We start from the raw sequence: 14529 nt of genomic DNA on the forward strand, positions 1-14529 counted from the left end.
GTGGCAGCGGTTCCGGAGATTGGCACCTGGAGCGGATCGGTGCAACACCAGACTGCCGGCCGGCTTCTGGGCCTTGGGGGAGTGAGGGTTTTAGGACTGGTGAAGAACTCTGTGGCGGACTCAACGAGGTGAACCTACAGGCTGGTGTGGGAGGAGTTTGGCTCATTTATGGGATGGTGGCAGGATGCCGCATGTGGAGTTCGTTCAGTGATCGAAAAAGGGGTGTTGCAGTTTGTATTACACTGTATTGACAAGGGGTTGTCGTCCGCGACCATTGCGGGAAAATTGGCAGGGTTGTCCTTCTATGGTACCTTGTTTTTCGGTTTTGACCCTACAAAGGATGTGGTCATTGGTAGGATGCTCAGTGACCTTTGAACTGTTGGTCCGTTTGGTTGAGGTGTTACTGATGTGTTGTTATGATAGTTTCGATAGTTTCGAGGTTCGTATTTTCAGGTTGTGTATGGTGTGGATGTTTTTTGGGGTGTTCAGGGTCTCGGAGTTGTTGGGGACGAGGACCAGAAGCGGCAGGAGGTATGAGGAGGTCAGGTTGGAGGTTGGTCACCTGGGAATTTGGTTGGGACAGTTTAAAACGGATCAGTTGGGGAGGGGTAAGTGGGTCTGGCTGTGTGAGAGTGGATGGGGTGAGCATGCCCGGTGGCTGAGTGGAGGGCATTTGTGAGTTTTCCGGCGGGGACAAGGGGTGAGATCTTTTGTCATGCGTCTGGGGCCAGGGTCACAGCTGCGCAGTTGTTGGCGGTTTTGCGCATGGCATTGGGCAGGTTGGGTTTGAACCTAGAAGATTTTGGGACACATTCTTTCCGAATTGGGGCAGCGACAGCAGCTGCAAGGCTAGGTTGGTCATGGGACAGCATTCGGCGGATTGGTAGGTGGAAGTCCCGGTGTTGTGAGTGGTATGTCAGGAAGTAGGGTCTTGGGGCTGGGGTTTTGAGTTGTATGGGGTTAGTGGTAGCTGTATTCCAGGATGTATACTAATTCCTTTTTTCTTTCATAGGTTGCGTGGGCGGACCGGGGGCCAAGACGGTCACATGGATTGTGGGGCATTCGTTTGTGCACTGGGCCTCCAAATATGCAGAGCAACAGGTGTACCGCCGTAACCTGGTACTCAGAGGACAACAACATGAGGTGCATTGGTGGGGGAAAGGGGGGATGTGATGAGGAGCACTATTGCCCTGGCTCGCGAAGATGGTCCCTCAGAAAGGATGCCCAGATCTGTTGATTATTCATTTGGGGGAGAATGACTTGATTCAGCTGTCGGGTTTGGCGCTCTTGCAGCTGATGCAAAGGGACTTGGAAGTGATGACACAGAAATTATCTAGGACTTGGACTGAATTTGTTCCCAGAAGGATTTGGAAGGGGGTGATCAAGAATGGGGCAGTTGAGAAAGCTCGGAGGAAGCTGAACAGAGCTATGAGGGTTTTTTGCGAGGACAGAGACATTAAGGTGATAGCCCACCCTGGACTACGACTTAAAGAGAGACTGCTTTTTAGGGATGACGGAGTGCATCTTTCGACACTCGGGAATGCCTATAATATGATGGAAGTGAGGGATGTGGTGAGCAAGCTGTGGAATGATGCGATATGGTGTCACAGGAATGCATGAAGGGATGGGGCGAAAGATCCACAGTAGGTCCCCGGGGGGGAGGGGCAGGTAACCGCCCTAAAGGGGGTTCTCTGGTTGGCGGTATTTGGGAGGGGTGGGGGAGTCACTAGCGGGCGGACCCACCTCTCGTGGGGGGGAGGAGTGAATAATGGGGGGGCGACTGAAGGCATGAGAGCAGTGCCAGGATTCTAAGATAGATCGGAAGAAAGGGATGAAGAATGGAATGGGGCATGGATTGAATGGAAGGTGAGTCTTTTCTTTTACCGGGAAGTAAAAGTGAATTCAGAATACATTTTATAACAATTGCAACTTTCTTTGAATTCCCAAATAACGTTTTGTAGTTTTGGCAGGAAATAATATGCTTATTTATTAAAATATCTTACATTTAAATTCCGCAGCTAACCTCTTTCTAGGTTATGGCCCTGCATTGACATTTCTTAGCATGGACTACATTGGCAGTCACCTGAGATATGCTCTTCCTGTGGCATCACTCAAAAACCATTGACAGGCTAGAAACAAAGAAAAAAGGGGGTGCACAAAATGTATCTCGCATACAGTGTCAAATACATTGAGGTGGCACTGTGCCTCTATGACTCACTGCCCTACTGTACACCTACCTTTGAGGATTCGTGTGGCCCATCGCGCTTGCATTTCTGAAGTAACCAAGATGGAAGCGATAGGTTGGACCAGACCAATGAATGCCAAGGTAGGTTTCTCAAGGTTCAATGGAAAGATGTTCCTGTAGAGAGAAACTTTATCCCTACTAATTTTGATGTCAGATTCTTCCAAGAAAGGAAAAGAGACATTGAACCCTGTCGAGAAGATAATTGCGTCAATATCCTCTTTGGACCTGTCTTCAAATGTGACTGTAGTGTCAGCAAACTCCATTGCAGCCGGTTTCACCACCACTGTGCCACGGATAATGCAGGCCGGAAGGTCGTCGTTGGCCAGTGGGTCTTTCCAAACAGAGCTAAAGACAAAGAGATTTGAGAGCTTTTAATAATAGACACCTTCAAACCAAACAGGGAAACAATATTGTTTGGAACCTATGGAATTAAATGCCTGTTTTTAGAACAAATATTAAAAAAATTCAAATATTAGAATATTATTAAACGCACTATAGGCTATTTTGAATCCATCCCATATAAAGAACAAGAAGATGTTTCTATTTTTAAATATATGTGCAATGAATTAAAACGGTCAACGGATTGTTTATGAATGGAGTTGAGATAAATATTTTTTATCAAAAACTATGTGTGTAAAAAGCATAAACAGCCACTTAGCTAAGATTTGTTGGATGGCTTTTTGAAACATTGGTCCTCTGTAGACCTCCACTACTAAGGGTGGCAATTCCGTTTTTTACCAATTTAAAATGTATCGGTCTCTTCAATTGTATTACAAATATCACTTAAATACTGAAATAAGAAGTAGAGGGCAATATCCAGAAGAACCCACCGCCATTAGGACAGATTGCATTTTTTCAGTCTAAAAGCCATGATTGCCATTCGCTTTATTCTTTGTCAATTGTAAGAATCAGGGAAGAGTTATCAGGTAAAGCTTCCAGGAGGAATTTGGGGTCTTCTGTCCTCTGCAGTAGTATAGGTATGGCTTGGCAAGGTCAACTTAATCACTTACGGCATCATTTGCTAAAATGGTACCTCACTTGTGTGGGTAGGCCTAGTGCCCGCAACAAGAAATATCCCAAAACGCAACCTGGATACACCACATTTTTACAGTGAAATTGACCCTTTTTTTTGCAAAGCGCCTAGATGAAGATTTCGAACCCTATCTCTGCCGGCACCTAGGGAAACCTAGCAAACCTATACATTTTTGAAAACTAGACACCCATGGGAATCCAGGATAGGGTGACTTGTGTGGCTTTCACCAGGTTATGTTACCTAGATTAACTCAAACTTTGTAAAAAAAGCACACTTTCCTCACATTTCTGTGATGGAAAATTCTGTAATCTGCGTGGATCCACAAAATTCCACCCATCCCGCAATCTCCAAAGCATTCCGATAAAAATGGTACCTCACTTGTGTGGGTAGGCCTAGTGCCCATGACAGGAAAAGGCCCAAAACGCAACATGGACACACCACATTCTTACAGTGAAAACTGACCCTTTTTTTGCAAAGTGCCTAGCTATAGATTTTGAACCCTAGCTCTGCTGGCATCTAGGAAAACCTAGCAAACCTATACATTTTTGAAAACTAGACATCCAGTGAAATCAAGGAGGGGGTGACTTGTGTGGCTCTCACCAGGTCCGGTTACCTAAAATTCCTTGCAAGCCTCAAACTTTGTCAAAAAACACATTTTCCTCACATTTCTGTGATGGAAAGTTCTGGAATCTGCGTGGATCCACAAAATTCCCCACATTCTTACAGTAAAAACGGACACTTTTTTTGCAAAGTGCCTAGCTGTAGATTTTGAACCCGAGCTCTACCGGCACCTAGGAAAACCTAGCAAACCTATACATTTTTGAAAACTAGACACCCAGTGAAATCAAGGAGGGGGTGACTTGTGTGGCTCTCACCAGGTTCGGTTACCTAAAATCCCTTGCAAACCTCAAACTTTGTCAAACAACACATTTTCCTCACATTTCTGTGATGGAAAGTTCTGGAATCTATGTGGTTCCAAAAAATTCCCCCCTCCCCGCATTCCCCAAAGTCTTCTGATAAAAATGGTACCTCACTTGTGTGAGTAGGCCTAGTACCCGCAACAGGAAATATCTGAACTAGTTTGATTTTTCTAGTGGCTCCAGCCGGCTCTTGGTTTTACATCCACTTGTTTTGGATATTGAGTTTCCAAATGTTTTATCCATTGTAGTTGTGTTCGGCTGTGAATAGGTCACGTGAGTGACAGCATTTTCACCAGCGCACTTTCCATACTTGCAGTCGCATTGCGGTCAGCACTGGTGCACGGACTTACATACCCGTCATATGGACTTACATACCCGCCATACCCCCCTCCCCCATCTACCGGTTTGGACACCCCTTTTACTTTAATAAGGGCTATTCACATTTAGTTCCCAGCCATCTTGTCTTGCTGATGTGCATGTTCCAGGCTTAAATATCAGTCTCCTCTGTTTTTGTCTGAAAGAAATCCACGCGCAACACGAATCCAGTGAAAAAAGTTAAATACTCTTTCAGGAAGACATTGCTGGTTACAGTTTGTACGGAAGCAATTTAAACCGAAATGGGTGTTCATCATGACTTATCTGCTGGGAAGGAAACTGTACATTCTAGCATATCCATTTTGTTATTCTGATATGTTTCTTCATATGCTGAGTGTATGAAAAAAGGGAAAAAGAAAAGAAAAAAACGTATCACATTTGTAAACCGTATTCATATGTTTTTCTCTTTTGATTCCTAATTTCTTTCCTTCCAAAGAGAGCCCATTTTTTAAAATTCTGCAAGGCACCTTTATCTGAGTGGATTTACCTCAGATTTTAGGTCTCAATTCAGATTCAGCTGGCTGCAAAACGTTTTGCTTGCAAGCATTGAGAATGCTGTGCGTCGCTTGGCGTCCAGCTGCTAAGTACACCGCGGGGAAGCGCGAACCCTGGTGACCTGCCTTCTGTGAAGGACTGAGGGGCATATTATCAAGGGGGTTTATCTCCGCTTTTTTGGCTTTAAAAGGCAAGAAAGCGGAGATAAAATTATCTCCCTATTACCTAACTGTCGCTAACACCAGTTAGCGACAGCTAGTAGGAGATAGCGACCATCTTGGGCCCCACTTTGCATGTCAGAGAAATTGATTGCTAATGACATGCAAAGTGGGCGTGCCAAGATGTTAGCGACTGGAAACAGTCGCTAACATCGCCATATCCTATTACCAACTTTTGGAGATATTTGCGCTAAGCGCGAATATCTCCAAAAGCTAACACCTGCCCTGAGCAGTTCTTAGCCATGTTATCCAATGGGAGGTGGATAACATGGCTAAGAGCATTAGCTCGGTAATGCCTGAATATGGCTGACTTTTCAGCGATATTCATGCATTGCGGCCGATTTTTATCGCATTTGCGATAAACCTTGGTAATACCAAGGTTTATCTGCGATAAAAATCGCCGCAGGTCGGCGATACATTTTTGTCTCTAACCAAGCAATAGCGATAATTATCGCTATTGCGTGGTAATATGCCCCTGACTGATTAAGTAAGACTGCGCTTAAAGGCAATTTTTTGAAAATGTATTGATTTATTTATTCAATTTTTGTATTTATGGGTCTCTTGACAGCTATGAAGGAGGAGAGGAAGTCGACAAAAGTGACATTAAAGCAAAGTGAGGCAGGGACTCATGTGTTGTAAGGAAAACAAAGTGCCGAAAGGGCTTTACTCCACACTGCAGTAGTGGTCCAAGGCTAAAATTTGTCCACGGAGGCTTTCGTCTTTGATCAGTGTATCCAACATTTAAAGCAGCCCCTCTATCCCAGAGGCTAACTGGAACTTGGTAGAGTGGCACATTACCAGTCCCGCCATGTAACTATGTTATTCCCCAGTAGTTCAAGTCACCTCTGAGTTCCATGCCCTCATAAAAGGATGTGCCTGCATCCTATTGTTTCAATATAATGGCTTGTCTAAGTAAGTGTCTCGGTGAGGAGCCGCTGGGAAGGTCTGGTGTGTCCGCTTCTTGACTGCCTGAAAAAAGGGCGGCTCCTCTCAGTAGCCTCAGTGCCTCACTGCACAGAAGATCTAATATATGAATATATGTGAAAGTTGACAAGTGTCTTCTTAAAATTGCTCTAGCTAAGAGGAAATCGCTCATGAAGGGTTCAAAAATCCTCTTTGTCAGGTCTGATTGAAGATGAATATTAGTACCAAGGAGAATAGCAAGACACCAAACTCATGCTAACATCGGAAAGGAGAAAACAGTCGTGAAAAGGTATTGAGAAGAGTCATTCTGTAGAGCGTTCTAACATCACAGAGCACAATCCAGGGACCTAAAATGGTATTAAAAGGGTGATGTATGTGATAAAAAATAGGCAAACAAATGTGTTGTGATTCACCCTTCATTTTAAAAGGGCCTCATTCTACATAGTACTAACGGAAACTGTCATGGCTGAAATATATTCTGCCTTTTCTTGCATTGGTAACCTCTGTTAATATTCACTAGGCAAAGCACCATCATAGAGAGGACAAATTATAAGGTTTGTCTATGCTCCTTTTCTGGAAATCATGATTCTTACATAGGAAACAAACAACTTCAAGATTGACATATGTCGACTAGTGTTGCTTTTCACAATCCAAACGCCACTCAGCCACTCACACTCATACTCCAGGAAGCTTGAGCAGCACCCCTCTGGGTGAACATGTGCAAGGTGAAATCATGTTAGTTCATGTGGTGCAATGGCTCAGTACTTTGAAGAGTCCACCATCTCAGAAACATGTTGCCTGGCAATGGGAGTAGTATTTATACCTCTTCAGCTCACAAAAGGCCACCCAAGGCAGCAGCAATTCAATGCATATTTTTTTTAAAGTATGTTGTTCGTAAGATGTCATATATGTGTTGAATGGCTAAACACTTATAAGGTCCAAAAGGCGAGACCGATTGAATTGCAAATGCTTGCTTAGTTCTGCTATGTCGACTGTTTGGATTGTTGTTGCGTGATGAATGTTGTGGTAGTTTGCGCACGGCTGTTCTTCATTTATTTGCTTTGAAAAACAGTGAATGTGATGAGTACCGTTTCTGTAGGGGCCAGTGCCAGTGTTGCACCTGGTCAGGGCATGGTGTTGTTGGATGAAACATGTTCCATGATGTGCCAGGGGTTTCTCCAGGACCAGGCAGACAGGATTAAAAAGTGATGGACTCAGATGATGTCAATATCGCTTCGGGTATGTTTTTAATTGAGGATCTTACTCATGTAACTAAGTTGTGCTTTAATTAAACTTCTATCTTTAGCTTCTACTGTTTGAATCCATCAACGTAACAGATTTTAAATCAGGAAAATTGGCTTTGACATGACCTTGAATCGAAATGCTTAACATTTGTTTACATTATCTGCCTTTTGATCTATTTTTTATACAATTCTACAGGTATTTAAAATATCTGCAGCCAGAACTCTTCCATGAGAAGGAGCAAGCGACCAAATAGGTGTTTGGGTGAAAATGTTAGTGAAGCCACATATTATAAGGAATAGCACACCCCATGCACTAAGTCAAAGGATATTGCAAGGCACCTTGAAGCTCTGTGATCTTATAAAGGATCTCAGCCATAAAAGGTCTTCCTCTATTTAGTCTGGGAACTAACTGTTTGGTGGTTTACAATGTCCTAATGTTTTATGGTCAGGCTATTTTGTTCCATGAATAAATAGATGGATTGAACATGATTACTTAATCAAAAATGATACTATGTATTCTTGACACATCCCTCCCTGTAAGTGTGACTATTTTTTCTATACTTGGTAAGCACAAAGCTGTAGTGACGTGGATACAGAACATCATTACTCCCAGGTATAAACATTTAGGGCAGTTGACAGAGGAATGGAGCATGGGGTGGTGTGTCGAGTGGATCACATGATTTGTACAAGTTAAACACATGGGGCCTAATTTACAATGGAATGGTGCAGCACAGTGCTACAAGAAAAATCGGAAACAACACGCTGCATCATTGTAAAAGTATAGGAATCCACAGTATTCACAACAATACAATGTATTCCTGTAGTCACCCCTGCGCCGGCACTAAAAAAGCAGCCTAACACCAACGCAGGCACCCTTGCGCCATGTTGCATGGGTGCCTGCGTCACAGGTATGATTGATTTTGTGCAGGAAGGGACTCCTTTCTGCACAAAATCAATAAATGGAGTCCATTTCCTCCTTCTTTGAGTGTTGCACAATGCAGCGCACATAGGAAGAGGAAAAACTAGGAGAAATAAGGATATTTTGCCTTGTTGCACCTTCCAAATGCCACCCCTGGGGTGGCACAAGAATCTGACGCATTCCCAGGTCTACGATTCATCGTAAATCTGGGAATGCTTCAGATTCCATGAGTGTTGCGTGGGAACACCCACAGCAACACCCATGGAACGCCCTTTTCACGCAGTGCTCTGCATGAAAGGGACACATATTTACAAGGCCATGAAAAGCCACACAAAGTGGCTTTGTGTGGCCTTGTAAATATGCTGTGGCACATTGTGCCACCAGAGCATCTAAAAAATGATTCTTCTGCGGTGCAAAAGGGCCACTAGGTCCTCGTAAATTAGGCCCATGGGCACCTATTTACACGCCCCTTACACCTCCGGTATGTCAATTTCTTCCCATATTAAGAGTGACCTTTGACCCGGTCACTCCACTACCGCACGGCCCCCGTATGCCCGGATTCTGCTGCCGCTGCCTGCTTGGCCCTCTTGCTGCCGCCTCTCCTTAGGGCCCCTGCTCTCCAGGCTTGCCCCGATCTCCAGGCTTGCACAGGCTTACCCTCGCTCTCCCCCGCTCCGCTTTCCCGCTCTTTTCCCCCCTCTGCTCCCCGCCGCTGCACTCCTGCGGGCCCGCCCCTTCTCCTGTCTCCTGCTCCCCATTCGCCGCCCCGCTCCCGCCTCCCAGCTGCTCCTCCATCCCACTTGGCCATAAATGGCGGGGACCCCGCGGCAGTGAGCTGTGACCCTTGACCCTGTCACACCACTACCGCACGGCCCCCGTGTGCCCGGATTCTGCTGCCGCTGCCTGCTTGGCCCTCTTGCTGCACCTCTCCTTAGGGCCCCTGCTCTCCAGGCTTGCCCTCGCTCTCCAGGCTTGCCCCGATCTCCAGGCTTGCCCTCGCTCTCCCCCGCTCCACTTTCCTGCTCTTTCCCCCCCTTTGCTCCCCGCCGCAGCTCTCCTGCGGCCCCGCCCCCCTCTCCTGTCTCCCGCTCCCCATTTGCCGCCCGCTCCCGCCTCCCAGCTGCTCCTCCCTCCCACTTGGCCATAAATGGCAGGGACCGCGCGTACGCGCAGCGGCCACGCGCAGCGGGCGCGCCGATTGTGCGCCGAAGGCAAGCCCATCTATGCCCGTCCACGCCTCGACCGCGGCCAGCGCCAGGAACCCTGGTCCTCAACGATGCCAGCCCACCCGATGGACCTACGACGCCGCCGCCCTCCACGCACTCAACGCCGGCCGGAACCCCACCTGCTACCGAGCCACCCTGAAACGCACCCACGGACCCTTCACCTGCCAAGTCTGCCAATTCACCTGCCTCCGAACCTGCACCGCACCCGCCAAGCCGAGCACCAGCAACAACCACCTCAAGTGCATCCTGCTCAACACCCGCTCCGTCCACAGGCACGCCGTCGAACTCTGGAACCTACTCGACACAACATCACCAGACGTCGCCTTCCTCACAGAAACCTGGATGAATGCCTCCTCAGCCCCCGGCATCGCCATAGCCATCTCGGATGGCTACAAGATCACCCGGAGGGACCGCGTCAACCAAACCGGAGGAGGCATCGCCATTGTCCACAGAAACACCATCCGCATCACGACCAACTCCGAAGACACCCTCACCGCCGCCGAGCACCTTCACTTCCAGATACACACCGACCCCAAGACCACCCTCAGAGGCACTCTCATCTACAGACCCCCGGAACCACGCACACAATTCAGCGAAGCCATTGCAGACTTCATCAGTCCACACGCCCTCACCTCATCAGACTACATCCTCCTAGGGGACCTCAACTTCCACCTAGAGAACAACAAGGACTGCAACACCGCCGCCCTGCTGGACAACCTCGCCAACCTCAGACTCAAGCAACTGGTGAACACCCCCATCCACTACGCCGGCCACACGCTTGACCCCGTCTTCTCCTCCAGCAAGCACATCTCCTTCAGCCACTCCTCCGGACTACACTGGACAGATCACAGCTGCGTCCACTTCAACTTCAGGAGAACCACGACCCACCACCACCCGCAGCAGGTCCCCCGCAGAAACTGGAGCAAGATCACCGCCGACCAGCTCACCACCGCCCTCAGCCAGAACCCACCCACCAACACGACGGACCCCAGCGAAGCAGCGAGCAACCTCACACAGTGGCTCACCACCTGCGCTGACGACCTCGCACAACTGAAGAACCCTCCCAGCAGATCCGGCAGCAGGAAAGCCTCGTGGTTCACCAACGACCTCAAAAACTCCAAGAAAACCTGCCGCACCCTCAAGAAAGCCTGGCCCCATGACCAGACAACAGAAAACATGACAGCCCTCAAGAACGCCACCCGCAAACACCACCAGCTGATCCGCACCACCAAAAGGACAACATTCAAAGAACGACTGGACAACAACACCCACAACAGCAAGGAACTCTTCGGCATCATTAAAGAGCTTTCCAACCCCAGTGCCTGCAACAACGATATCACACCCTCGCAAGACCTCTGCGACTCACTCGCCTCGTTCTTCTACCGCAAGATCGCCGACATACACAACAGCTTCGGCGCACAGACCACGCACCCAACCACCGAACCAACGCCCCCCACCACCACCCTCCGCACCTGGACCCCTGTCAGCACCAAAGACACCACCCGCCTGATGAACACCATCCACTCCGGCTCCCCAACCGACCCCTGCCCATACCACATCTTCAACAAAGCCGACTCCATTATCGCACCCCAGCTCCGGAACATCATCAACAGCTCCTTCGCATCCGCCACCTTCCCGGAGAGTTGGAAACATGCCGAGCTGAGCGCCCTCCTGAAGAAACCGACCGCGGACCCCACGGACCTCAAGAACTTCCGCCCCATCTCGCTCCTCCCCTTTCCTGCCAAAGTCATCGAGAAGATCGTCAACAGACAACTCTTCGCCTTCCTTGAGACCAACGGATCCCTCGACCCATCACAGTCCGGTTTCCGGGCAAACCACAGCACCGAGACCGCTCTCATCGCAGCTACCGACAACATCAGATCCCTGCTCGACAACGGGGAAACTGCTGCCCTCATCCTCCTAGACCTCTCAGCAGCCTTCGACACCGTATGCCACCGCACCCTGATCCAGCGCCTCAGCAACACCGGAATCCAAGGAGTGGATCATCTCGTTCCTCGCCGGAAGAACCCAGAGAGTCCGCCTCCCCCCATTCCGATCCGCGACCACCGAAGTCATCTGCGGCGTCCCGCAAGGATCCTCCCTCAGCCCCACCCTCTTCAACGTCTACATGAGCCCTGTCGCTGCCATCGCACGGCAACACAACCTTAACATCATCTCCTACGCCGACGACACCCAGCTGATCCTATCCCTCACCAACGATCCCGCCACCGCCAAAGCCAGCCTCCAGGAAGGAATGAAAGACGTCGCGGAATGGATGAAGATCAGCCGTCTGAAACTGAACTCAGACAAGACGGAAGTCCTCATCCTCGGACCATCCCCTTCCGCCTGGGACGACTCCTGGTGGCCCCCTGCACTGGGCACCGCACCCAAGCCAATGGACCATGCACGCAACCTGGGCTTCATCCTGGACTCCTCCCTCACGATGACCAAGCAAGTCAACGCCGTCTCGTCTTCCTGCTTCAACACCCTGCGCATGCTCCGAAAGATCTTCCGGTGGATCCCTACCGAAACCAGGAAGACGGTCACCCAGGCCCTCGTCACCAGCCGTCTGGACTACGGGAACACCCTCTACGCCGGAACCACAGCCAAACTTCAGAAAAGACTCCAGCGCATACAGAATGCTTCTGCACGACTCATCCTGGACATCCCTTGCCACAGCCACATCTCTGCCCATCTGAAAGACCTGCACTGGCTCCCTGTCACCAAGAGGATCACGTTCAGACTCCTCACCCACGCACACAAGGCTCTCCACGACATGGGCCCGAAATACCTCAACAGCCGCCTCACATTCTACACACCCACCCGCCAGCTCCGATCCGCCAGCCTCGCCCTCGCCTCCGTCCCACAAATCCGCAAATCCACCGCCGGAGGAAGATCCTTCTCCTACCTGGCGGCCAAGACATGGAACTCCCTCCCCACCCACCTTCGGATGACCCAGGACCATCTCTCCTTCAGAAAGCAACTCAAGACCTGGCTGTTCGAGCAGTAGCGAATCCCCCCCTCCAAGCGCCTTGAGACCCTAGCGGGTGAGTAGCGCGCTCTACAAATTTGCTGATTGATTGATTGATTGATTAAGAGTGACGCACAGGTGGCACAAGAGACTTGTAAAAAAGCCCTATGATTGTTAAAGGGGGGGTTGGTGCCAGTGCGTTGTATTTATAAATATTAGAAGATCTGCTGTGCATCTGATGTGCATGTTATTGCAGGGCTTGCAATGCTGAGGGATGCTGCGCAGAAAAAGCGACTCTATAGTAGCAGTGTTTGTTTAGAGATCATAAGTCCGCCAAAGTTAAGCTCCTTTAGTGGCTTGATGGTTAAGTGCAATTTCCATTGAAAATGGCTTACTTGGTTGGTACTGAGCTACGCAAATGTGTGGTTTAATTTCATTTTTCTCACAAATATGTATTATTTGTGTGACCTATTGCTTGTGCTGATTAATAGGAGTGACAGTGGATCCTTAGATCTTAGGGAGCTCTAAATGTCTGCATGATTGTATTGTGTGTTTCTTTATATTGTGAGGAGTTCAAAAAGCTCCCTAAAATGCCAAAAGAATAAAACATAAAGATGACTAAGTATGTGACATTTGCCGACTGGAGGTGCTGTACAGTCAGTCTGAGGTGTCTCAGTGCCTCAGGCATATTTGTGCTACATATTTTCTGCAGTTGAGATTTTAACAGTATGAACATATTGGATTAACAAAATTTACAAATACACTCAGTTTAAACTCTTGGGGATGCTGGTGGCACCCCTTGGTAACCAAGGGTTGCCATTTTGAGAGGGAAATGATCTGGGTAAAAAAAAAATTGTAATACATGCCTGTCACGCTGCAAGCCATAGGCTTCTTGGTCAAACCACTGATTGAGCTTTCTCTCAAACATCCAGTTCGCTATAGGAACTGGGAGGGACAACCGAAGCCAAGTCTTGAACCTTGTGGTCATCAGCGTGTCGAAGGGGAAGCCGTGATCGCCAACACGACTGAGTAGCCAACCCCCTCTCTTTGTGCTGATGAAGACCTGCAAAGTAAAGCAGAGATCAGGCCATGTCTTCCCTTCTAACTTGCATGAAAATGTGTTTGTCATTTGTGCTTAACCCTTACATATTAATGGAAGTTCAGGAACTGAATAAATATCGTAGGGCAATGTGTGGGCTTCTGAATGTTGTGTTTTATCACCACGTTACATGTCAAGATGTCACTAGCACGTGTTACACGGGTCCTTAAAGAAAGGTTAACAGATGACCCAATGTCATCGTAGACACAATGATCCAGTCCTAGCCTTTCATTCTATTTAACAATCTAATGCACTCTGGGAGTTCGAGTTCTAGTCCTGCTTCACTTCAATTGAGCAGATTTTTATGACTATTATAATGGTTTTTAAAACCCAATACTGGACCTTATGCCTAATTACATGCAATGATCTATTGCTAATAATGTCAGCAGAGTCTGGACTCCTTCTGTTGCACACTCAAACCACCAATCACCAGCTTAAGTGGACGAATTCTGAATAAACAAATGTAAAGAGATCATTTATGCTGTGATTTAGAAGTATTGTGTAAAAGATTGCATTTCTTTTTAGAAGGGTGGCCAAATATTCCTTCTTATAAATGGGGTTCTTGGTTGACTAGGGTATGAGTCCAAGTCAGGCAGCAACCACAATCCTAGTCAGGGTAATAAGCAGGCAACCCCTAAGTTAACCCGTGCTCACCAACTGGTAGCTTAGCACTGAGCAGTCAGGCTTAACTTAAAGAAATGTGTACAGTATCTGTGCAACACTTCAAACAGTAAAACAGTGAAAAAAACACAAAAAGATCCCAAACTCGGTTAGAAAAATATGACAATTTAATAAATAAAACAAGACAAAAAATTAAAAAATCCAATTAGTAAAACTTAAGATATGAATTGTTAAGGAAT

The 14529-nt window shown here is 47.9% G+C and overlaps 1 protein-coding gene across 1 annotated transcript in view; it reads right to left on the reverse strand.

The window, feature by feature from the left end:
• LOC144754567 (dimethylaniline monooxygenase [N-oxide-forming] 2-like) overlaps positions 1-14529 on the reverse strand; it is a 207655-nt gene that overhangs the window by 48105 nt on the left and 145021 nt on the right. Inside the window, exons 6-7 of the mRNA XM_078642512.1 lie at positions 13437-13633; positions 2238-2590 (exon numbers count right to left, since the gene is read on the reverse strand). Coding sequence (XP_078498638.1) covers positions 2238-2590; positions 13437-13633 — 550 coding nt within the window. The remainder of the gene's footprint in view (positions 1-2237; positions 2591-13436; positions 13634-14529) is intronic.

This window comes from Lissotriton helveticus, chromosome 1_1 (assembly GCF_964261635.1).
Source record: "Lissotriton helveticus chromosome 1_1, aLisHel1.1, whole genome shotgun sequence".
Lineage (NCBI taxonomy): Eukaryota > Metazoa > Chordata > Amphibia > Caudata > Salamandridae > Lissotriton > Lissotriton helveticus.